Genomic DNA, 25,877 nt, shown 5'->3' on the forward strand with positions numbered 1-25,877 from the left:
ATTGTATGCTCATTTACATTCAGGCCAAAATATTTTCTAATTATCTTTGAGACTTCTTTATTGACCAATGAATTTCTTAAAGTGAATTGCTTAATTTCCAAATATTTGGAGGTTTTCCAGAAGCATTTTTTATTGATGTAATTGATTCTATTATGGTCAGAGAACATATTTTGTATTGTTTCATTCTTTTATTTTTTTTAATTTTTAAAAAGATTTTATTTATTTATTTATTTATTTATCAGAGAGAGAGCGAGAGAGAGCAAGCACAAGCAGGGGGAGTGGCAGGCAGAAGGAAAAGCAGACTCCCCGCTGAGCAGGAAGCCCCATGCAGGACTCCATCCCAGGACCCTGGGATCATGACCTGAGCTGAAGGCAGATGCTTAATCGACTGAGCCACCCAGGCATCTCTGTTTCATTCTTTCAAATATAGTGCTTGCTTTGTGACCCAGAATATGGTTTGTTTTGGTGAATATTCCATATGCACTTAAAAATAGTGTGTATTCTGTTGTTATTTAGATGGGATATTCTATAAAATTCATTTAGGCCAAATTGGTTGATAGTTATTGTTTAAGTCTTCTATATTCGTACTGATTTGTTGTTGTTGTTGTTGTTGTCGTCTATTTGTTCTGTCAATTACTAAGAGAAAATTTTTGTAGTATCTAACTGCAATTGTGATTTGTCTCTTTCTACTTTCAGTTCTATCAGCTTTGCTTCATGTATTTTGAAACTCTGGTATTAGGTATGTACACATTTAGAGTTGTCATATCTTTTTTTTTAAGATTTTATTTATTTATTTGAGAGAGTCAGAGAGAAAAAGAGAGAGAGAGCATGAGCAGAGAGAAGGCCAGAAGGGGGAAAATGTACCATTTTATAATAAGTTTTGTGTTTGCTCTCTTTTTTCCCCTGTCAAATCTATTAGATTATTTGAAGATTTCCTCCCATTACATTTTAATTTATCTATTGGCTTTTTACTATATCTCTTTGTATAACTTTTCTAGTTGTTGCTTTCAGAGTGGTCACAACATACATACCTCACTTTTCTTAATCTGCTTAGAGTTCACAGTTTGCCACTTCAAGTGAAGTATAGAAAGCTTACCACTATATAAATCCCTTTACCTTCACCCTTTGTGTCGTATTGAATCTGAATATATCGAAAACCCCATAAGACATGTTATAATTTTTGCTTTCAACAACCATACAAAAGTATGGATATTACACAGATTTGCATGTCACCCTTTCACTGGGGCCATGCCTATCTTCTCTGTATTGTTCCAATTTTAGTATAGGTGCAGCTGAAGTGAGCACTGAAGATGTTTTTGAAGTCCTTTGCTGGTAAATATTTATCTAAAACTTGCACCAACTTTGTGAAACTATGATTATTAAAGCACAGTCTATGATCAAGAAGGTGTTTTTCTCTGGACAAAGCTGTAATTGACTCTAACCAGTTATGATTTGACATTAAAGGGTACAAAATGAAAACTTTTTATCCTGAACCAAAGCAGACTGTGGAACTGAAAACTAGAAATATGCACAAAAATATTTTACCACCAAAGCTGACCTTTTTTTTGTTTGTTTGTTTTGCAACATGAATGTTTATAATATCAAAACTACCAGTTGTCTGGAGGGATATCCAAAGGGATGGTATTATCTAGAAATTAAAAGAGAGCTGGTCCATTTTCCAATAAGCAGTAGATATGTGGAGAAGATGAAATAGAAGACAAGTCTGCTAGGTTTGGAATTAAGAAGAGCGGAGGTCATATCGGACATTGTTTAGATCATAGCCAAGAAAGTGATTGCACATGTAAAGCATCTTTCATCTAAAAATAAATAACCCTCAAAGGCATTTTATGCATATAATTTTATTTACCTCTGCCACATTTGCTATTGTAAATACTGTCCAGAGTCCAGAGCAGGGAAGTGATGAGTCTGTGCGGCACGCAGTGAAGGTACCAGTCTCCCTCTGTGCCCTTGTCCTTCCCAGAGTATGCAGTCATTGGCTCAGAAGGCACAGCTGTGAAGGTGACTGTATCTCTAAAGGCTTTGGTGATGTAAGCCTGAAACCAAGGAGGAGGAGAGGGCAATGAAACCTCACCTTGACTGAGCTGTAGTGTTCTGTGAGGGTTGCAAACTTGGGCTTGATGACTGTTTCTTCAGTGAGAAGGAAGCATTTGTACTTGGACTTTATGGGGAACCAGCCTGCCATCAAGGGTGGTCAGGATACCTAGCCATCTTCTTTGCCCGTCAGATGCCCCACCAGTCAGGAAGGTTCAGCCGAAGTGCCTTCTGCTTTATGAGGCCTTTCCCTCTACCACCCCAACTGCGGTGAATGATCTGTCTACATGCTGATTGATAGAGCTCTTGCGTCTGCCCAATTCATGTGACAGGCGTTGTCTTCCTTCCATGTGACTGCTATCCAGAAATGGATCTTAATCTCCATTCAGACCAGGACGGTGTCTCTGTTTCTTCAAAGTGACTTACCCAGTGTGCACTAAGTTGGAGAGGGCAGTTCAAAGCCCCCGCTCGGTCTTTCTGTGGTCAAATCCACCATTTTCTAGCTGGATGTCTAGGGATAAGTTACTTAAATACTTTAAACCTCTATTTCCCCACCTTGAACACTGAGATAATAACACTACTTGTAAAGACTCAACAAGTGAAGATGTAGAGTGCTGAGCATTTTTGTCTGGTACATAATACGTACTATTTACCTATTTTTATTATTAAGTGATTACTTTTTTTTCTTACAAAGCAGTGAAATACACACATATTTGTGAGCAAGGCAAGCCAGAGCACAAACAGGACTAGCAAAGAGAAGGCAGAGAAAACAAACAAAAATTGACCAGATTTCAGATGGGAAAGATTTAGTACCTATTTTTAAAAGAAATGAAAGGTAGGAATGCAAATCGGTACAACCACTCTGGAAAACCATCTGGCAGTATTTATTCAAGAAGAACATTCTCATGCTCTATAACTTATAAATTCCACTTGTAAGTATATACCCAACAGAAAAGTGTCCATGTATCACCAAAGGATGCTTGATAGAATGTTCATAGCAGCAGTATCCTTGGTAGTCCTTAACTGGAAACTATGCCCATGTCCTTCAACTGAAAAATGGATACATAAATTGTGGCCATGAAAATGGATGATTTACAACTACACACAACAGAATGGATGAATCTCACAAATGTCATGGTGAGCAAAGGAAGCCAGACATCAAGGAGTATATTCGGCCTCTACTATAAGATTCCAGGCAAAACTCACCTGTGTTGTTACAAGTCAGGATAATGGTTACTCTGGAGGAAGAGGGGAGTAGAAGGGGAGGAAAGGAAGAGAAGAGAGACCAGGAGGAGCTTCCAGACTAACATTTTATTTCCTCATCTGGTGCTCCATATGGGGCTTCAGTTCATTGAACTGGACACTTACGGTATGTGCATTTTTCCACATGTGTATCATACTTTACTGCAAAACAGAGAACAGAAATAAGAATAGGAAAGCAAGGAAAGGAAAGGAAAGGAAAGAACAGGAAAAGAAAGGGAAGAAAAAACAAGCCCAGAAGACGAGAAAGACTCCGGTCCTTGCTCTGGCTGCACCTGACCAGGTTGGCTCACCCCTCTACCTTACACACCAGCCCTGCCCATCCCCATCCCGTGCTCTACCTCATTCGCCCAGCATGAGGATGGCTTGTATTTAGAGGGGTCCTCTCCTTCCCTGCCCCCTCTTCACAGCTCCTCCCCACCCTGAACACTGCTAAGGGAGGAAGGGGCTTTCCTGGTGGGCATAACACTGGTAGTGGAGTAACTTGGAGGAGCTAAAGCATCATTAATGAAACCTAATACTTAAAGCTATCTTTCCTCTCCTCTCTTCCTCTTCGCCTGGACTCCCTCTCCCTCCCTGGACCTTTCCCAGAAGGTTCCCCGGGCCCGGTGGCGGTGTCAGCCCGGCTGGGCCACGCCTCGGGTCCTGCGGGGCTGCTGCGGCGGGGCGGAGCAGGGGGCAGGGGCCAGGGCAGAGGCCTCGCTCGCGGGGTGCCCCTCCCGCCCCGCCCCGCCCGGGCTGACCCCGCCCCGCGGCCTCAGGCTATTTTGGGCTCGTTGGCGGCGACGCGGGGATAGCTGACAAGCGCGGATCCTGTGACACCTCCCTGCAGCCCGGCACTTGTTGCTCCGGGGGACCTGCTGCCATCCCTGAACCCACCTTTCCCCCTTGCCCCCTGTCGCCTCTGGCTTCCCTCCTTTGCATGTGATCTCTCCGGACACTGATCTCTCAGACACCGCTGTTCCCGGCTTGGGAAATAGATGTGAAAATAATAAGAATAATAACAAGCGCCGCTCTCAAGAAGGGCCCCGCAGGGCAGGAGCGCAGAAGCACTGGCCCCGGGCACCGCTGAGGTGGCGTCTCCCCGGCCCGGGACGCTGGCCCCGGGCGCCGACGGCATGATGGACCCGGCAACAGCTAACGGGGACGACAGGGACCCCGAGATCGAACTCTTCGTGAAGGTAGGTCGGCGTCCCGGCGCCCGTTGGTTGCACCTGTCGCGCCTGCCCTCGGGCTCCCCGCAGCGCGGGCTCACGTGCCTGGGCAGACAGAGCCAGGACTCTGGACCCTCCCCAGGGAGGACAGCTCGGCCCTAGCGCTCCCTTGGGTGGCCTTTCTGCACTCCAGACAGCCTCGCTTCGGGGCTCCCGGGTGTCGCGGAGTCAGGTGCAATCTGGCAGGTGGCCGTCTTCTTGGAGAGTTGGCCGGCAGTTTGTTAAACCAGCTGCAGACCAGGCGGATTAGTCCTGAGCCCTGCCCGGTGCGATTTTGGCTAGTCCAAAAGGACATCTTGAGGTATAAGGAGATGGCAGGACCCGTGAACCTTTCTTCTAAAACTGGGGGGCAGGGGGTAAGAGAGGGGAGGGAAGAAAAGGAAACCTTACAGATACAATTCTCTTTGGCAAAATAAAAATAACATTTCTTCAAACGTCCTTTCTCTCTTCTGCTCAGAGCTACTTCAAAGAAAAGCAGAAGGAAACAAAGGTGTTTCTTGCTTTGTGACCGGCAAAGCAGAAAACAAGCACCCCTTTCGCCCAACATTACTATTATTGGCATACTCGTGATTCCACAGGGTAGTATCAGGAAATGCTAAGGGTTTGGCCATGGGGAAAACCCAGGTCAACCCCTGGGGCAGAATGGGATGAGGAGCACAGCGAACAAACTAAATTAAGCGCCTTGCTCCCTGGGTGAAACAATCTACCATCAAAACTGCTGCACTCCATTTGCAACCTGTAGGAGGGAAAAGGATGGAGGCCAGGGAGGCGGCGGCGTTTCCCGGTCGGTAGGCTGGTGGTGTGGTGTAAGAAAGAAACATTTGATCAGTCCTCGCTGTGGCTGACACACCGCAGAAGCTGGGAAACCTGAGGCGGCAGGAGAGTCGCCTCCTGGGCGGTGCAGAAAGCCTCGCCAGGACTTGGGGGAGGGGAGTCCGCCGGCTGCCTGAGAGCCAGGACTTTGCACAAATGGGGAAAATACTCTTTGACAGCAGTTTCCCTGAAATGTGCAGGTAACTGAGAAGGGGAGACCTTGGTACATTTCAGAGGTCTCCCGGCTGCATTTAAAAGGCATATGTGTTCCCTGCAATGGGAAAGATGTTATTTGGGGCAAATTACCCTGATTTCCAAGCTAATTAAACAGAGAGATTGTCACAAAAAAGTGTAAGATCTACATAAACCTTGATAAGCACCTTTTGGTCTTTGGTATCTTTTGATGCCTAAAAAAATAAATCCATCAGGCTGTGACTTAATTTACATTTGGTAAGTGGTCTGTCCTAGGTGTTACCTTCTTTGGGTTTATTTTTCAAAATTATCCATAGGAATTACACCTGTCATTTAGTGACATTTGCTTTGCTAAGCTTATTTCTCTCCCCTCAAAGGTGGCCTCTGTCTCATTTGGTTTTGGGGACCCCTCTAGGCAGGATTACCAGGTCCTTTGGCAGACCCAGGTAACGAAAGAGGTCATGTCCTCTTCAAAGTTGGGCAGCGTTGGACCAAGGGCCAGGAATGGGTGCCTGAACCTTGGCGTCCAGGTCGGTGGCCTAGGGAATCAGCAGGGAGAGCTTTAACAAAGCGATGAGTCTCCCTGCTCTCCTTGAAGAAAGCTATTCTAGGACTTTCTCAGATTTCCCGGGAGCCGGTGGTTTCATAGTGTCAAGTTCCTGAAAGCTATTTGAAACACAAATTGATTCTTTAGAGCCAAAGGAGCCCTTTGCCCCACTACTAGGCATGGAGACCAATTCTGCCTGCACCTTCGGAACCTCATGTTGGCAGCTTTGAAGGTTTTCTCCATTTATATAAAAAGCTCCCTGCACAGCCCCCAGGGCCCCCAAAAGAATTCTAAAATGCCTGTGTTGTTGTTTTGTCCCTCAAGGAAAGCGATCCATGAGAACCAGGCAGGCCTTCATGATTAGCTCAAAAACCAGAGTGAGGGTGGGACAAAAAATCAGATAGGAAAGCTCTTGATTTTTTTCCCCTCTTTTTTGACATGCTGGGTCATAGTTATCACTTCCAGGGACCGGCAAAGGCTGAAAATGATTGTGAAGTAAAGATCCTGCCCAGGGTATGAATGGTTTTATTTTAGGGAAACAAGGTCCTGATCTACAGAATCGGGCACTTCCGAAGTTGGACATTTCTCTCAGCTATGTGATTTCCCTGAGAAAGGCCTTCTGTGGAAGGTGTCTGGGGCCTGAGGTGCCTTCTGCAGGGCAGGGTGGATTGGTTTCCAGGAAGCCTCCAGGGCAGGTGGAACCCCACCCAGAGTCCGATGTGTCATTTCAACACATCCTTCAGGGCACCTTCTCTCCACCCAGTCTGTATGCTGGGTGTGTCCTTCAAAGCCTGGGTCACCCAGGGAGTTTCAAGGATACACGATTCTATCCCACATCAACTGATTATCAGCATCTCCTGCTGTTGATGATGATGATGATGATGATGATGATGATGATAATACTAAATGGCAACATTTTAGGATTCTGAAACCCATTCAAATACCTTACCTTGTTGGATCCCCCGCATCCCTGTTTATGAGCCTCGGTTCACTCATGTGAAAAATGAAGGAAACAAAGAAATGTGAGTCACAGGGAGCTTGTGCGAGTTCCTGCTGTCAGAACGTTCAGTGAGCCACAGCTTGCTCTCTGTGTCGCAACCCAAGGAAGTAAGAATGATGATTCCACCTGTTTGATGGTTGAACGACCTGTGCTCAGAAGTACACTGTACATAGTATTCAGATCCACTCCTCAAATGTTGCAGTTTGGACTCTGAATTTCTTACTCTTTCTTTTCCAAATACCCTATGTCAGGCCTTAGACCTTTTTTGGCTGAGTTAGGCTGTCGAGTGCCAACCCAGATGGCAATTCATTGATACCTCACTGATCCATCCTAATGTCACAGACTGCTGCCCACTCCGCTCTGCACTCCTTCCAGGGAGCATTCCAGTAGTGGTTTTTAGGAGATCGTCCCCCCCCACGTTTTTAATTTCTTCATCACCAATAAGAAAGGCTTGAGTAAATCAGCTCTGATCTAATGTTTCATAGATGTCCCATGGATGGGGCAGAGGTTTGGAGACACAGGACGTGAGTTCAAGTCTTGTCCCTGCTTCTAATTAGCTCATGACTGAACAAATTACTTAATGTCTATGAGCCTCAATAGCCTCCTCTTGAAAACAAGAGGTTGGTTATATGGTTATAAATAACCATAATTTTATGATGGTGATCTTATAATTTATGGCTCAGACCAAAACATTTGGTTCGAGAGTGAAAGGGGGTGCTACGAATAATTAGGCTGGGACAACAGGTGTCACCAAGAATTGTTCCGGGGCAAATCAGGATATGTGGTCACCCTGATTATGAGACTACTCTCACCACAGACTTGCAGTGAGGATTCCACAGGAGCAAATAGGTGAAAGCATTTTGTAAATGAAAATTGGTATAAACACATACGAGTAAAATGATGATATGAATTCCATGGCAGATAAAACCTTTCCTGATCTGCAGGCCTCGATTTGCCTTAGGGAACAAAAGCCTGACTCCTTCCTCACTTGCAGGGCTATTTCAAGAATAAATGAGATCATACACAGCTTGGACTTTGATCATAAGGGGAAGACAACAGGTTAGAGAGTTGACAGTGACAGCCAGTGTGGTTTATAGAAAGAAGAAAGAGCAAGGAAGTAAAAGCAAAACAGAAAGTGATTTGGAAAAACAAATACAGGATGTGCTGAGTAGGTTAAGATCAAGACATTCCTCCCATCTGTACTGACTCCTCGGTCTCCCAGGCCCATCCTTGGACCCAAGAAGTAGAACACCCCCAAAGTGGTTAGACCAAATTGTTACAAATGTAACAATTTTCCCCTCTTTTTTGACATGCTGGGTCATGGGTGTGAATTTCAATAGAAAGCTGTGCCAGGGGTGTGAATTTCAATAGAAAGCTGTGGTTCTCCACTTTGGCTACATACTCAAATTGTTTGGGGAGGTTTAAGAACTCCTCATGCCAGGCTACTCCCTGGTCCATTACATGGAAATCTCTTGGGGGCGGTGGGGAGACCCAGAACCAGTCTTCTTACCCCCACCCCCAGGTGACTCCAGGGAGCAGCTCTGGTGGAGAGCCACTGAATCACGATCAGAGGCAAGTCTGACTGCAGGCAGTGACTGCCACGGCTGAGATCAGTAGCCTTACTAGGGGGAATTAGTGTCCAGAATTTCTAACGGCTTCAGGGCATCATGATCAGGAGTGCTGTGGATAGAGAGCTTGCACCCAATCTGTGCTCAGTTAACAGATGCTGACAGACTATAAAGCCCTCTCCACAGGACTCCAGAACAATCTGTGCATGGGGTCGGTCTAGTCAAATAACCCTCAATTCAGCGTGGGGGAAATAAAACATGAGTCCTGCTGATTGTCAGATGGAAATGACTAGTGGTTTTGTTTATTGAGTGATCTGGAAGGCTCTGAGAGTGGTGCAGAGCACAAGTCAAGTCATGGTGACCCATAGTATAGGCATCTGACTTCCAGAACAGACAGGATCAAATCTTGCGGCATTCTCTCTCAGATCCCCGCTGCCTGCTGGCTCCCTGGTTCCCTGGGGCACCTGGCCTAAGCGTGGGAGCATTAGGTTTTGCTGTTCCCTTCAGCACATTTCTTTTCCACGAGTCCGGGTTTGGGTCTGTGGTCAGGAACTGATACACAATTCACCTGCCCTGCTATGTCTGTGAGTGTGACGTTTCCTGTATGCGTCAGGTCCCGTGGCAGATGGTGGCAGTGAGCGTGGTGGGCCTGCAGATGCTGAAGCCCACTGTTGGTGCGCTCAGCCACTGCCTTCCTGCCCACTGCTGTTGTGGCCCCAGCTTGCCTTTCTCCACCCAGGGCAAAGACTCCATCCATTTAGACAGTCAGGTAAGCACCTTCTCATCCAGATTCCTTCTCAGTTTCCACGTGCTGGACCCCTGTTAGTGGTGGCAGGAGGCCCAGCAGAAGAGTGCCGGCTTTGGGCGGCAGGCTGTGGGTTTCCAGCTGGGAGGGCTAGAACAGGCTGCCGTGGCTCTCTGTGCCACAGTTTTCTTACCAGTGCTGTGCTGATGATGGTAGGCCACGTTTCGTGGAGTTGGTGTGAGCACTGGAATAAGTTCTGTATGAACTGGGGGCAAAAATGTAGCTTCTTCTGCAGGCCCAGCCTAATCAGGGAGAAGCCAAGCCAGTGAGCTCCCCTACCTTGACGTGTCCAAGAAGTCACAGACTCAGGCCTGTCTGTGCCTGCCTTGTCGCTGGGGCAGGACACAGACCCTTGGGAGCGGGAGCAGCGTGTGAATATCACTGGGTCTGACTGCATGTGCGGAGCTGCTGGAGGAAGCTGGAGACCCCCAGAGGTCACTGTCTGAATGATGTGGTTGGCCTGGCCGCAGGGGGTGTGCAGATCCCTGACCAGGGGTTGGGCTCCTCGACCTCCAAGGAGGTTGATTCCTCCTGTCAGTTGGTTCTTCATGCCGGGGAGCTCTCTCATAGCTTTGGGGGCTGGGCCAGGATGCGTCCAACCACTGGGGGCCTGCACTGGCCCTGACCTTGCACCCCACGGAGATGTTATTCCAGGGGCTTCATTCCCTTTTCTGTCACTGGGCTCTGGGCAGGGCTTCGCAGGCTCACCAGAAAGATGGTTATAACTCTAACCTGTAGATGAGAAAGAAGGCTCCAGAGTCTACATCCTTTGGTTCCAGGAGGACCCATTCCTCCCAACAACCTTCTAGCTCTGCATAGCCATAGTTGCTCTTATAGAAAATATATACATGTGTTTACATGTATTGTCTAGTTGGTCTATGCAAACAACATAATAGACTCTCAGTAGCTGGTATTTTTAAAAACTGTTATATAGGAGACATCCTCATTGGTCTTTGTCATCCGGGCTGGAGGACTGGTAATAGTGAAGGAGCAAAGTGGGTAAGTGTGGCTTTCCGGAAGATGTGGGTCAGTGATAAGAAGGTTCTTTCTACCCAGGGCATCCTAGATCTGATTCTGCTTGCATTCTGAGGGGTCAGCTCCAACTACCAGGCAATTTGTCTACCAGCTCCTTGAGTGAGAATCTACTTTGGAAACACATATATGTAGTCAAGGGGTATCTTAGTTCTGAGATGTGAAGTTCTTTAAGGATAAATAAGATAGATAGCCTGTTGTCAGAAATTAAATGAATCCTTCCTAGGAAAAAGAAATGGAGGTTTAGCTTCTAGAAGCACCCTCTAAAGCTCTGCTAGCGTGGGAAAATTCTTTGAATTAAATTTGTTGTAGTGCCCATGGGGAACAGTGGCTAGGCCAATGGTTCTCAGCTTTGGGGTGTGAAAAAGTCACTGCAAAACTTCTTTATATGGGCTTGCTCAGGCCCTTTCTCCAGATATTCATAGTTAGGAGGATTTGGGTAAGGCCTGGGCATCTGTATCCTTATGAAGGCCACCCCTGGGTGATTCTGGGATTCATTAAAGACTGAGAACCACTAGCCCCAGACTGGGTAAATAGAGCTAAACAAATAGTGGGGCATCCAAAGGGCACCATGAAGTCCAGCCCCTCCTTGAAACATGCATTTCATAGGGTGGATGAGGATGAGGCAAGAAAGCTTCTTAGCATGAATCATGCCGAATTGACCACAAATAAACTAGAAAAAGGAGGAAAGGAATGCATTGGACCTTTCTTTCATAACTTGCTTTTATTCCTTTGTGATATTGCGCTAGGACATTGGAGTGACAAATAATTTTAGAAGCTAGGCATGAAGGAGGTATTAGTAAGATAAAGAACTTGAGTGTTAAGGGATTGAAAACAATCAGTCAGTCAATCAACCAATCCATCAATTACCAACCATGTTTGTGAGGCTACCTACTTTGTGCCAGGCTCTGTGGAACCTGATGAGGGGGCCTGGAGAGCAAGGGGGGCAGGGTACCTGCAGTCCCCGAGCTTGCAGCTAAGGAGTAAAACTTCAAGCCAGCATCAGTGCCTCATGAGTGATAGGAAATGAAATGAGGGGTGTAAGTATAGGGACCAGTATGGCCCGAAGGAAGTTTCCAAGCGTACTTCGAGGGGAGGTGGGACCTGAGTTGTGCTTGGAAAAATGATTAGGATTCAGAGAGTGGCAGCCATGTCAGGTTCAGCAACAGTATGAGATGAGGCTGTTCAGGGCCCAGGGCGTATATAAGGTTGGCTGGAGAGAATGGCGTGTGGAGGGGGGCAGTTGGAAAGAAGTTAGAAGAAAGAAACAATAATGGGAAAGGTTGTGAATGGCAGGTAAATGGTTTTTGCTCCCTCGTAAGTAACTGGGAAGCAACCAGAAGTTTCTACACAGGGTAGGACCTTGATTTGGCCCCTGTTTGGAAAGGTTCATATGCTGTATTAAATGATGTGGTGGGCAGATTCATGAACTTGAAGTAAGAAGCCCCAGACTCCACGTCCAGCACTGCCACAGTATTGGGTGTGTGACTGTCTTTAAGGCCAAATTTCCTCTTCTGTAAAATGGGACTAAAAAAAAGTCGTAAAATGGTAGAATTTCTACCTTGGAGAAACCTCTTAGAAGTCATTTAGTTTGACCCCCTCTTAGCAAATAAAATTCACAGTCGAACTTTTACGGTAGATGCTGCATGGCTTTCAGGAAGAGAAGTGAGTTAAAATGTGAGCTGCTCTGTGTTTGCTCTTGCTCTCCCGCTGTGACCATGTCAGAAGGACAGGCTTGGGGCAGAGGCCATGAGGAGGATTCTCCAGTGTTCCTTGTGAGGTGGCCGTCATGAGCTCAAAGTAGGGTTAAAAGGAGGGTATGCTGTGGAAGAGTGATGTGAATACAAAATAGGGCACAGGCCTTGAGAGAAAAGCGTGCAGATATGTGAGGGATGCCGAAGCTTGAGATTCAGTGGCCTCGTGGTAAATTCACCTCCCAAGAGACTGGTTTCCATATTTGGGATGATGACACCAAGGTTGGGCTTGACCATGATTGTCTAAGATGTTGTGAATGGACTGAGTGCAGGTAAACTAATTGGGCTTGAGCTTTACAGTTCCTTTTAACTCTGAAACCCTATGAATCTCTGCTGGAGCGGGGAGGACAGGAGTGGTTGTTAATGAGAATAATCTTCTGGTGTTACAAGTGTTTTGTTTGAGGTGGCGGCAAGTCAGTCAAGTGCAGATGTCCACCAGAGTGCTAGCAAACCCACAGTCAGAATGACAGGAAGGCCACGGCACAGAGTGTGGGTTCGAAGTTCTGTTCAGAGTTGCAGTTGAAGGAATAAGTTCCCGGAGGCGGAGGGTGTGTGAAGGAGTCAGCGATAAGGACCGTGCTCAGGAAATGCCCATTTGAGGGGGAGGAATGAGGCATCAGAGAATCTGGCAAAGCTGATGAAGACACAGAGACTGAGGGAAATAAATGTAATGTCCTGGACGAAGGGAACTACGGGAACAATGGCTCAGAGGCAGGAGATGTCAGGGTGTCCCAGAAGGACTGAGTTCTGTGTGGCTGTGACAGAGAGAGCGTGAAGAGAAGCAGGACAGTGACAGAAATATAAGTTAGGGTTGGATCAGGAGGCACTTCCGAGGGCAGGTCAAGAGATTTGGACACTTATTTACAATGTCGAGGGTTGTATGTATACCACCTGCTTGTGGGGCAATTATATTTTCAGAGAGAGGAAAGTGCTTCGTTATCTGAAGCTGGTCTGCCTGCCCATGTTGCATCTGAGGAGATTTGAAACGGGAGGTCTTCACAGTGTGTCTCGGGCTGCCCACGGGATGTGTGTGTAGAAGTTCAGTGCTGGTTACTCTACCCTCTGCACCAACCTCTACGGACCTTAAGATGGTGTTTCCCACTTCTGTTTATCGTTATTCTATGGCAAGGAGGAAAGCAACAAGTATCAGGCTGGAGAAATGACACAAAAGGTGAAGGAAGGATGTATAGTGAATGGAATGCAACTGGGAACCCATTACCTCGAATGAAGAGGAAATGAAAACCATGCCCCGGTTACTATCTCTTAAAGATCCAACTGGGGAGGTTGTCATGGCAACAGATAGAGTTTTCTTGATTCAGCTCAAGGCTCCTCTCTCCTCTGCTACCCGGTGCTGACAGGGAGCAGAGGCCCCGGGAGTACACACAGCATGTGGGCGGAAGGCTCTCTCACCTGCTTCTTATTCATTTTCTCATTTGGGTGCTGTAAGCATTCTGTAGTCACATCATCAAATCTAGGATCCACGGTGTAATTTGCCTTAGAAACTAAAAGGAGCCATTTGTCTGTGGTCACTGATCACAACTGCCTCAGATTTTTCCTGTGGGGATAAAGAGTTCTGGGCAGGGCTTGACCATAGGACTCTGGGAGAGGGGAGCCATGTGGGCAAAGTTATGTGGCCTCTCCTCAGTTGGGTACTTCAGGAGCATCACAGAGATCTGATCTGCGTGGCAGGATATTATAAGGGACAAATAAGGTAAGAAGCATGAATCTCTTTTGAAAGCCGAAGTTTTCACTGAGGCATTTCATTGGTCAGTGTGTGTCCACTGCTGAAACCACAGCCCATCAGCTTGTTCACCTAATAGCTCAGCTCCGCGTTGAGTGAATGGTTTGCCCTGCTCAGGCTCCTTCCGCTCTAGTCCTGCCGCCCCCTAGGGCTGCCAGCTCCTCTGCGGGACTCTACGTTTGCCACCACAGGGGGAGATGGAAGGTGGAGGATCATCTGGAAGGTTTGCATGGTTTCCGACGGCGAGTGGCCAAATCATTTTCTCCTGCTTTCCATAGACCAGAACTCAATATCATCTAGCTGTGTTCCCAGGAAAAGGGGGAGCAGGTTGGTGAACAACGAATCATTCTCTGCCACAGAAATGATTTACTTCCTTGTTTCTTACCACCACGTTACCTCATCAGCCCCTATCACGGCATCCTGCCCGCAGCCTCTCTCCCCTCCTGTCCACCAGGTTTGATGCCATTAGCTTAATATTCCTCCAGTACTTTATCACATCCACTCCTCTATCTGCTAGATCAAGTTCAATTGCTTCGGCCTGACATTGAAGACACTCCAACCAGGCCAGCTTTCCCTTTCCTGACCTTCTTTCCCCTGCTCCCTGAAAATGGTTCCTTATGTGTCCTTACAGTTTGTGATGCACTGGTGAGTCTCTTCCCAGATTTTATCCTCACACCCAGCCCCTTGGAGGAAGAAAGAGATTTCATCTTCATCACGGGCAAGGTGCTTGCTGGGCTCTGCGTACTGTGTTGTTCCGCACAAGTGGAGGGAGAAACCTGGAGATCCTAACTCCAGAGCTGGGCTGTCCCCACCAGAACAGGGTTGCTCAGCCCTACATGGTCCTAAGAACCACCGGGGACACTTTCCAAACTCCAGCATGAACTCATGAGTCAGAGTCTTCAGGGGATGAGGTCTCAGATGTCTGTAATTCACTAGTGCCCCGTGATTCTGATGCACAATCCATTATGGGAATATTGCCTGTAACATTACAAGGGCCTATGTGAATATCCAGAACCCAGAGAAGTGCGTCGACTCATGGGAATTTAAGGCCCTGTGACATGCAAATGTGGGAGAGAAATTTGAGGGGCCAGTGGGCCTTCCAGCTGCTCTCAGGTCACCCCAATGAACATAGTATCTCAGTCACCTTAAATATTGGCCCATGCCTTTAGAATCCACTCCGCACCCTATGCAATTATAAAAACAGTCATGGGTGCGTTTCTGGTTTTTGTTTTTGTTTTTTTTCCCAGCTGCTTATCCCCATCCCCAGATCATAAGGTGCTTGAAATAGAAGATGTTGGGGAAGAGATTGGGAGGATGGCAGCGGGCCAACGGGTGGGGAAGTCAGAGGGAAACGGACCTGACTTTGAGGTAGAGAACCAAGCCCTCCCTCTTCCGTCCTCTTGGGTACACTGGGTCTCTCTGCATTTTTGGAAATCAGATAGTTTAGAAGGTGCGTGACAATAGCCATGGCTGTGTGCTGGTCTGGATACCTTGCTTACCTTGGCTACGTCCTGTTATTACTCCCAGTTTGCAGATAAGGAAACTGCAACTCAGAGAAAATGCGTCCCCCGACCAAGGCCACAGAACTAGGACATGGTGGGACTGGCTGCAAACCCCACCCCTGGGCGTCAGGATCTATGTTCTCTCTGTTGCCTCATTTCACCCACCACCTCCCAGCTGTGTGAAGACAAAGTGTACTAAACCTAGAGTAGGATATGTAAGGCTGTGTTTTTCCTAAATTCTCTGTGGGTCACATGAACAATCCAAGGTCAAGGCAGATCTCTACCCTTAGGCAGTTACCAGGTAAGGGCATTAGAGCCACCTAAAGACCCACCTGTTCTCAAGGCTCCTCTCAACTTCTCTGCCATGGTAGCGTTGACCCCTTGGTTTAAGGCATGGCCCCCAAAGGCCCTTTATCAAATATAGGTGTTACCCTGAGTGGGCTACACGTGGACACTGGTTCGCCAGATGCTACGTTAGCTAGGATTGTTTTATCAGGTCAGGTGGCACGAAGAAGAGGATCAGAAGAAAGGCTAGAGAGAAACCAGGAGTCTCTCTGCGTGTCCTGGGCACTGCATGCTAAGTGTCTGTCAGGGCAAGGAGTGAATGCTGCCTGCTGTGTGATGTGGCCTGGCTACCAGAGGCAGACTTTGTCCCCTTGCCAGTTTATCCAAGAGCTGGGCACTGGCCAAAGTGCCTTAGGATTCTAGGGTAAGCTTTGAAACTCATCTTGGCAAGGCTGAAGGCCTTGACTTGAAAGAAACCTTGAGTGTATTCCAGTCAGCCCTTACTCCACTACTAAGAACCAGACTCATTTACAGATAGATGCTAGAGTTCTACAATTTAAAAAAAAAAATTACAACATTCCAGGGCACTATAAAGATAAAAAAATAATTGAGCGAAAGCAAATGAACCATGTTATTTGTGGAATTCAGTGAATTCCATGGAGTCTTCATGGGATTCCAGAGGCTTCCAAGGAGCATGCTATGGGACACTGAGGTCCGGAGAGGTTAGGCTTTTATAATGCCACACAGCAGACTCAAGTCAGGGTGGAGAATAGAACTGTTAGCTGCGGTTCCCCACGTGACAGCCCAGCCCCACTGATGCTAGGGCCTTTCTGAATCATTTTGAGACACACGACATGGTCGAAGGTGGCAAAGAGCAAAATGTAAGAGATGTTATGAGAAATACAATTTTTTGAGCATCTGCTATGCTCTACACATGGTGCTAGCCACTCTGTTTAATTCAGTATCCCTGCTGCCACAGTGCCCATATTGGGAAATCTGGGGCTTGAAAGGTTAACATTTTACTTGGGGTCCCACGGAAAGTGGTAGAGCTGGGATTCCAACCTTATCTTTCAATGTACATTAATAAGTAAAAATAACGAAATTCAAGTCAAAGTTGCTTGAAATACCCTTTTCCATGTGGCAGCTCTTTATACCGAGGTCAACCAGATGCCAGGCTGTGGCTCCGCTAGGGAATAAGCTGCACAAGGCAGGCGCAGTTGGGCCCTGGCAGAAGTTGCAGCCTGGGAATGGAGGGGGCAAGATCCTGGCCTCAACTCAAATTGTGTAAATTCATGGAATCCACATGCAGGAGGACTGTGACCCAAGGGCAAGTCACAAGGCTATGGCTACTCCAAGCAAGGGGACCGGGTATCAGGAAGGCACTAAACAGCATTTTACAGCACACGCAGGGAAGGACTTGGGACTCAATTCAGGGGTCAGGCATGAGAGAAGAGTCCCAGCTAAGCTGAGACAGAGAAGGGAGAGGATGCCATCTACCTCTTCCCCTAACGGGCCTGCTGCCAGGAAAGATTCTGGAAGGAGCATGTGATGAAGGGACCCCAGGTTCTCCACCCCTATCAGAACTGCTGGAGCTTCTCTTGACTCAGTGAGAACAACCGTGGAGGATCTCTTCTGGCCCCTCTCCCACTTTAGGTCACCTTAAAGGGCTATTTGAAGCTTATCTCAGCCTGATGCTGTTCAGAAAACATTCTTCTACCTGTGTGCCAAGAATTACACCATCAAGGGAGAGGCACCTTTCATTCCAGAGTGGGAGATAAATGGCCCTTGGTGGGAATGTGTGGCTGGCTAACACTTGGGAGTGAAGGAGTATCTCCCAGTGTGTAACCAGACATCAGTCAAGGAGGGGAGAAGAGGGGTTATCAGGTGCACTTAGTTGATGAAGGGTTTGTGACACAGGGAAAGGAGAGTCTACGAGGAGCTGGAAAAAGAGGCCAGGGATGGAAGATAAATGTCACTCTTGCCATGGCTCTGCTCTCTGGGCTTGGTGCTGATTTCCTTTAGTTGGGTCCAAGCAAATAGGAACAGTAAACAACTGACAATTGTTAGCTTGAAGTCAAGATGAGATGGATCCTCTCCTCATGGCTGGCTGTTTCCTACAAGGGAGTTTGTGTGCCACCATCTTCTTATTGCTATGTCTAAAGATCACATGTATTATACGTACTCTATATTATAAACATATGTTAAGTATATAGTGTTTGGCATACACCGTATGCTCAAATAATGCTATTGCTAAATAATACATACATATCTACATTTATTCCATATTCACCAAATATTTGTTGAGTAACAGAGCAAAACAGTGGAATTCAGGGAACTTGGTTTTTGTTTCTGCTTCCTGCCAGCCTCTTATTTTGGACTGGTTGTTTGGGTTTCTTCATCTCTAAAACATGGGGATTGGATGAAATGCGAGCTGAGGTCCCTGTCAGCTTTAAAATGGGTTCTTTGCTTTTACTGTTTACTGAGCACTGTGTGAGGCCCCGAGGGAGATTCCAAAAGGACTTGGTTCTCAAACAGCTGCAGGCTCTTGGAGCTCCCAAAGCTAGGTTGGGGCCAGCAAACTGCTTCTGTAAAGGGTCATGCAGTAAGTAATTTTGGCTTTGTGGCCCACGCAGCGTCTGTCACAGTGACCCAGCCCCGCTATTGTAGCATGAAGGCAGCCGTAGAAGATAGGCAAAGGAGTGCTTTTTCTCACTTCCCCCATACTTGGGGAGTGGTTCTGTCAAACGATCCCCCCGATGTTCACGCCTGGCCTGGCTCCCTCCCTGGCTAACTCACACGTGCGGCGTCTCTGGGCAGGGCTCGGACACCTGTGCGCTGGGAGGCGGCCACCTGGCAGCGCGGGGGTACAACAGGGTCTCTGCCTCGGGTGTCACCGTGTGAAAATACAATGATGACCTCACCGCCAAGCCAGTTTTCCACACCGAGGGGCATAGGAAGCGGTTCAAATGGGCAAGCCAGTCTGCGAGGCCTCAGACAACTGCTCCAGAGGCTGATTTCCTGAGAAAGGACAATGTTGTCTTCTGAGGCGAACACTCCTAACGGTAAACACTTCGGGCACTTTATGCCCTTGACTCCCCTGTGCCCTTGACTGAGACACTTGGCCTCTCTGGGGAATTTTTCAACCATGACATAGATGGGACTGCATTCCTAGGCCCGCTGGATCCTGGCCTCAACTCAAATTGTGTAAATTCATGGAATCCACTTATGGTCTCTGGCTATTGTTTACTTATTTTGACTAACTTTCACATTAGCCAGTTGCATTGTGCGTGTGCATCTTCGTGTGTGTGGGTGTGCACGTGCGCGTGTGTGGGTGTGTGCATGAGTGTAAGTGTGTGTGTGTGCCTGGTTTCCTCATATTCAGGGCTTCTTTCTCAGCAGCCTCAGATACTGGGATCTGGCAGAAAATTGGTTCTTTCCTATGCCAACAAGTCTCGATAAAGGGCACTGTGACTCATTATTCATATGTGCATGTATCGGAGAATACTTTCAGCTGATTTCAATACTGACATGCAGAGCCCACATTTGTCCTTCTCCACTGCAGCCCCGCACCGTTTGAACACGCTCCATGTGGACCCTGCTTCTTCACAGCGGAAGCCAGGAGCTGACTTTCTGGACCGATTCCTGTCCTGCTTAAATTAGCTAGAGTGGGTTCTGTGGTTCGCAACAACAAATCTTTATCAGTATTTCCTTAGAAAAAATTGTACAATAGAGTCTTCTCTGAAGTCTTACAGATCCTAGGACATCAGTGATAAAACCTTAGAATGTCCTATTAGGATATTTAACACTGAATATTTATTTTATAACTCCAGCAAATTCTTTGGGGGTGATTTTAACAAAGGCTGTTCCAAACGTAGATCCAGGGATGTGGAATTATCTGACTCACCGGGCCAGCCTGGGGCAGGCTGGGGTAAAGCCAATCACACGGAGTTCATTCTCCACCCTCCTCCTCCCCTTTAGTGTCGCCAAAATGCAGCTTGTTCACCGAGTGAAAACAAGTTACAATAATCCGAGAGCCTCTTTAGAGAGTGAAGAGTAATAGTAATATTAACTAACATTTATTGAGTGCTTACTTCATGCTTCCTAACTGCTTTACATTGCGTAATAATACTATGACTAGTAGCCCTATTATGTAGACGAGGAAACTGAGGCACCAGGGGTTAAATGGCTTATCCGAAGTCCCACAGCTCCTAAGTGTTCCTAACCTACCGCCTCCCCAAAGCAGTGACCAGAGGCCAAGGCAGGCTGTGTGGTGTATGGGGGTGAAGGGACAGTGTTTCCTACGACCTCCTCCTCTTCCCCTTCCTCAATACTATAGCAGACTTGGATGTTGTTCACTATCCATATCCCAAGTTCATACAAACAAATTAAAAAGGCAAGTGGCTGGACTCGATATACATGGCAGTATCCTGTGATCATCTCCTGAGTGAGTGAGTGAGTGGATGGATGCCAAGAGCAGACATGGTCATGACAGAGGGTCAAGGGGAATTAGCTGCGCCCTCAGGGAGGTGTGGGGTGCTTCTTATGGCACCCAACATGGTTACCTTCTCTCGCTCGCCCAGATTCATCTGCTTCTTTCACCTCTCACTAGACGTGGAGTTGGATAATACAGGCCCAATGAAATACGAGTAATGCCACTCAGTAACTGAGGAACTCAGTAAAACAGTCACCCAACAGCCTTACCCTCAGCCTACTGGTTCCCCTCTCAGCCTGTCCTGAAGCTGGGACCCTGGTGAGGACGTCTGCTGAGCATGTGCCCTGCTTTCAGTCAACCACATGGAGAAGGAAGCAGACTTCCTGGGTCAATCCCGAGGGTGAGTGCTGAGGGCTGATTTGAAATTTTAAGTAGGAAAGGGGCTGATTGTCATTTAACATACGGGAAGAACTTCCTTGCATTGAGAGTTGTCAAACAGAACGATGATACCTTGAGAGAGGTGGTGAACTACCCATGAAGGATGTATTTATTTATTTAAGGTTTATTTAAAGATGTATTTATTTATTTGAGAGAGAGAGAGAGAGAGCGCACGCACACATGTGCATGAGTGGGGGGAGGGGCAGAGGGAGAGAATCTTCAGGCAGACTCCCCGCTGAGCGCAGAGCCTGAAGCCGGGATGGATCCCACCACCCATGAGCTCATGACCTGAGCTGAAACCAAGAGCCGGCACTTCATTGACTGAGCCACCCACACGCCCCTTAAGGATGTATTTAAACAGACGTTGGATGACTTCCACAGGGCTAGGTGTAGAAAGAATCTGTGTATTTAGACCTAGCACGTAGTCTGGGGCACATAGTAGGTGTTCATTAGACGGTAGCCCTTGTTAGCAAATCTGTTTGCACTCTAGTGGCCTGTTATTTTAATCTTCTTGTGCAAAGATTATTTCATGGCAAGCATGAAAGGGGTCAGTACTTATTACATGAAGAGTTTGTTAAGGTTAGAAATGTGTTAAAATGATGCTGTGCTTTTGCAGTGCTGGAGTGACTCAGAGTAGCAAGGGAGGGGTTATCTCTCCTGTGTCCTGGGGTTGCTGTAGCTCACACAGGAGTTCACGTGCTCGGGCATTATATCTGGTTGAACTTAACAACAAAACTGGGCTGTGAGGCGTTTGAAGGCAGCAACACCAGCCTTTACTTCCTCATCCCCCACGAGTCTTCGCAAGAGCGAAACATTGGTCAGGTGCTCGGGGAGTTTCTCAGAGACTGACTGAGTGCTTGTTTAATAAAATCTTGCCAATCCTGGTGACCAGATCTAGAAAGTGTTAAATATGCCGATGGTTCTCTTTTGTCCAAAATGTGTCCTGTTCGCTCACTTAGATATGGGAACTTAATAGTTTGCAATGGCAATGTAAAAATCAGAATTTCAGGAAAGTACCTTTTATATACAATTAGATATTTTCTGCTTATATGGCTTTTTAAAATCTCTCCTGACTCTGAAAATTGGGAAATGAGGTCATGCCCGGTGAGCTTAGGCTGGCTAGAGTTCCCCAGCTTTCTGATTGCTGTCATCTATTTCCTACAAGGATCGCTGGGCCAGAGTTGCTCTCCTGGTTGGCTGTGATGGATGGGGAGCCTCTCCTGCGGGAGCCCAAAATGCTCTGTAGGTCTCTTTCCCAGGAGCCAGCTGGCTTGCATGGATGGTACGTGTATGTGTGTGGGCATCCGTGCTCGTGCGTGCACAGATGCACGTAGAGAGCATGCATTCTCAAGAAGAACGATATCTCCCCAAGGGAGTAAAATTGGCTCGTGTGGGGTGAAAAATCTTACTCTTTTTTATAGAGAAAGCACAAATACATGTATAGCACATCCACAGATGTACAGTGTATCTGTGGTATTACATTTTCATTGGGGTGATGAGAGAAAAAATGTCTGAAAAGGCTTCTTAGGGGAGACGATAATGAGAAAAGAGTTGAAAAACACTGATACAGACTTAGAGCAGATACTCTGACATATAAAAATACCCACGCATTTGTGTGCCCGCATGTACACCACACATACATGCACATACGTCTATTAGGCATAGAGACACACACATATGTATACTATAGTAGATTCACCCCAAATTTGAATTGGTGACAGGGACAGGACTGAATTCTGTGTTCTTTGTGAAACTTTCTTTTTTTTTTAAGATTTTATTTATTTATTTGAGAGAGAATGAACCAGAGAGAGCACAAGCACACAGAGGGAGAGGGAGAAGGAGAAGCAGACTCCTTGCTGAGCAGGGAGCCTGATGCGGGACTCGATCCCAGGACCCCTAGGATCATGACCTGAGCCGGAGGCAGACACTTAACCGACTGCGCCACCCAGGTGCCCCTGCCATTCTCATTTTAACTTGCAGACACTTCGGTTAGCATTGTGCAGTCTTCAAACACAGATAATCCACATTTGCTGTCATTCAGTGGAAAGGCTGCTTGTTAGAAATGAGCTGGATCACCAGTTGACTCCCCCAGACATCTGTCGAGTCCCTCCCTGGTCGGGGGTGTTGCAGGGTATCCCATGGGGGATGCAGAGGTAGAGCACTCGGCCCCCGGATCTGGGGACCCCCAAGGCAGAGTCAGGGTTAAGGATGGAACTTACAAGCATGAGCACCCCTGATGTCATTGAAGGACGGGAGGTGACCGAAATAGCCCAAGACAGGGGCGGGGGCTTGCCTCACGTCCTTTGGAACTCCTGATCCAATTTTCTCTTCTCTCACTACCCTTTATCAACCTTATCCTGATCTTCGTCTTTCCTCTTAAGTATTTTTGCTGTGATCAGACCATGTTTTGGTTTAGAATGATTGCAAATCTTTTTGGAAGTAGGTGGTCTATATAAAATATATATAACATAAAATTGAAGTCTAATTTTTAGAAAAAGTCTTGTTACACGTTTGTACAGCTAATAACTGTATTCGACCAGGCTGTCAAGAATCAGTGTTGAATTCCTTGCACCCCATCTCAGTGATCTCCTTTGCCATCATACTGACCCTCTGTCCACACTTACTCCTCTGGTTACTTCCATGATATATTCCTGACCCTCCTAGGAATGCACCCGGGGAGTTTCAAGAAATGCCAACACTTGGCCCTACTCTGGACCAATTCAATCAGAGTCTCTGGGAGTGGGACCCAAATATCTGCATATCTTAAAACTCCCCTCGTGATTCTAATTGCAGCCAAACTGGGCATTGCTTGTTTAATCCATTTGGTCCCTCAAATGACTACACGTTAGAACCTTCCAGGGAACTTCTGAAAAGGACAAGACCCTAGACTCCACCAGGGAACTCGGGTGTGGAAAGAGAAATCTGTATTTTCTGTTGCCTTAATGCCAGACTTTCATGTTGCAGCTTCTGGCTTCTAGACACACCATTTTCTTTACTTGGAAAGTTCTTCTCTCTTTCTTTTTCTCTTTCCCTTCTTGGAAACCAGCTCAGGATTTTGCCATTTTGAAGAAACCCCTTTCTGATTGACACGCACCCTCTCCTGCATCCCCTGGGGTCTTGTGCCCTCTGTCTCAGTTCACAGAATATGGATTTGCAATACCAGCTTTGCATATGATTAAAATAGGTGTGATTTGGGGCGCCTGGGTGGCTCAGTTGGTTAAGTGTCTGCTTTCGGCTCAGGTCATGATCCCAGGATCCTGGGATGGAGCCCCCAGTGGGGCTACCTGCTCCACGGGGAGTCTGCTTCTCCCTCTCACACTCCCTCTGCTTGTGTTCTCTCTCTCTGTCAAATAAATAAATAAAATCTTTAAAAAAATAGGTGTGATTTTAGGCACACAAAGAAAAACTCCCAAATAGTGCAGCTACCCCTTGGAGACTGAAATGGTTATTCCCATTTTGCGTAAGTGAAGCATCCGAGGTCAGATATGGGGTGGGATGATAAGGGGGACAGGACAGGTGAAGGTGGGGTGAGGAGCGTATACAGAATTGTAGAACTGAACGTCCGTGAGCCCTCCCTGTCTGGTGAGCAGCTACCCTGCGTCAGGCGCAGGACAGGAGATGAGGGACACGTTCCCAGCCCACAGTGAGCTTGCTCCCTGTTAGATGTACAGTCGCTCAGCAATTTCTACACCTCCTTCACAGGGTTGTTGGGAGGATTTCATGACTTAATGTCTGCAAAGGGCTTAAAATAGTGCCTGCCATGTAGTAAGTGCTCTGTAGATGTTGACTATTATTTTTTTTAAAGACTTTATTTATTTATTTGACAGAGAAAGAGAGAGCACAAGCAGGGGGAGCACAGAGGAGGGAGTGGGAGAGGGAGAAGCAGGCTTCCCGCTGAGCAGGGCGCCCGATGTGGGGCTCGATCCCAGGACCCTGGGATCATGACCTGAGCCGAAGGCAGATGTTTAACGACTGAGCCCCCCAGGCGCCCCAGATGTTGACTATTATTATTTGGCTTTGCACATGGCTGTGCTGCCCTCCTCATGCTCTATGGCATCGAAAATTTTTTTCTTATTGAGGTATAATTGACATACAACATTATGTTAGTTTCAAGTTATGAAATAATGATTTGGTGTTTGCATACAAGTCTAGTAAACATCCATCACCATACATAGTTATACTTTTGTCTTTTTTTCTTGTGATGAGAACTTCTAAGACTTACTCTCTCGGCATTTCTCATTTAAAGCTTCTGGCCTTTATACCTTCAACAAACACTTACCTTGGTATTTCATCTTCTATCAACAAAGGTTCACGGAATGCTGTTAAGTATCCCATGTGGTGGCCAGGCTGGGCTCAGAAATGACAAGAACGAGTCAGGGTGTCTTTGATCGGGCTGGAGAGGGGGAGGTACCACTTCGACGCATGCTTACCCCTGAGAGAGAGCTGGAGCCAGGAGGAAGGCCCGTGGAGCCCCTGCAAGGATTCAGAGGGGGCTGCCATTTTAAGCTAAGGGGCGGAGGAAGGCTTCATAGATGCCTGGCATTTGAGGAGGAGCCTGGAAAAGAGCAGGACCGGTAATGCAAATGGGCCACCCTTTGTCTCTTGGCACCTAGCCCTATACTCGGGCATCACCTGTGCTGCCATTTCATCCTTACCTCATGAAGTCGGTCCTCTTAGGATTCCCACTTCAAGGATGGGGAAACTGAGGCTTAGAAAGGTGGTCGCCAACTCTCAGTATCTCGGAGCTAGAGGGAATATGGTCAGGCAGAGAGCAGCGGGGAGTGGAGAAGACATTCCAGGTGGAGGGAGCAGTGGAAAGTGAGACAGAGCATGAGAGTTTAGGGCGTGGGGTGGGGGTGGGGGTGGGTCCAGTGACAAACCTACTTTGGCCATGCCCAGAGGAGGACCAAGAATTACATTGGTTGTCCAGATGATAATCACATGATCTGACGTTTGGCACCCGTCATGATGCTGGGGCAAGGTCTGGAGGCCCCCACTGTGCCTGCCATCGATCCATTAATGCTGGATGCTGGGGCAATCCAGAAGGACCCAGGAGTGGTGGCCGGGGTGGTAGCGAGGGGCAAGAGTTATTAATTAGTTATTAAACTAAGTAAGTTGAATTATGCTTATTGTTAATTATTGTTGTTACGATCATAGCTGGTTTTGATTTTGAAACTTTTTAGGGGGAGCTGGTGGAGTATATGAAATCAATAACATGACCTTAAAGACGAATTTTCAAAAA

At 47.1% G+C, this 25,877-nt stretch overlaps 1 protein-coding gene and 1 non-coding gene across 2 annotated transcripts in view; one reads left to right on the forward strand and one right to left on the reverse strand.

Annotated features, from left to right (window-relative positions):
- Window positions 1-1,198: 1,198 nt before the first annotated feature.
- On the reverse strand, window positions 1,199-1,305 carry LOC118551339 (U6 spliceosomal RNA). Its single transcript, XR_004925029.2, has one exon. It is a non-coding gene; the product is annotated as a U6 spliceosomal RNA (small nuclear RNA).
- Window positions 1,306-4,062: 2,757 nt separating this feature from the next.
- The window catches only part of CLIC5 (chloride intracellular channel 5), a 101,824-nt gene continuing 80,009 nt past the window's right edge, over window positions 4,063-25,877 (forward strand). Inside the window, exon 1 of the mRNA XM_078055275.1 lies at window positions 4,063-4,493. Coding sequence (XP_077911401.1) covers window positions 4,431-4,493 — 63 coding nt within the window. The 5' untranslated portion in view covers window positions 4,063-4,430. The remainder of the gene's footprint in view (window positions 4,494-25,877) is intronic.

The sequence above is a fragment of the Halichoerus grypus genome, chromosome 9 (assembly GCF_964656455.1).
Source record: "Halichoerus grypus chromosome 9, mHalGry1.hap1.1, whole genome shotgun sequence".
Lineage (NCBI taxonomy): Eukaryota > Metazoa > Chordata > Mammalia > Carnivora > Phocidae > Halichoerus > Halichoerus grypus.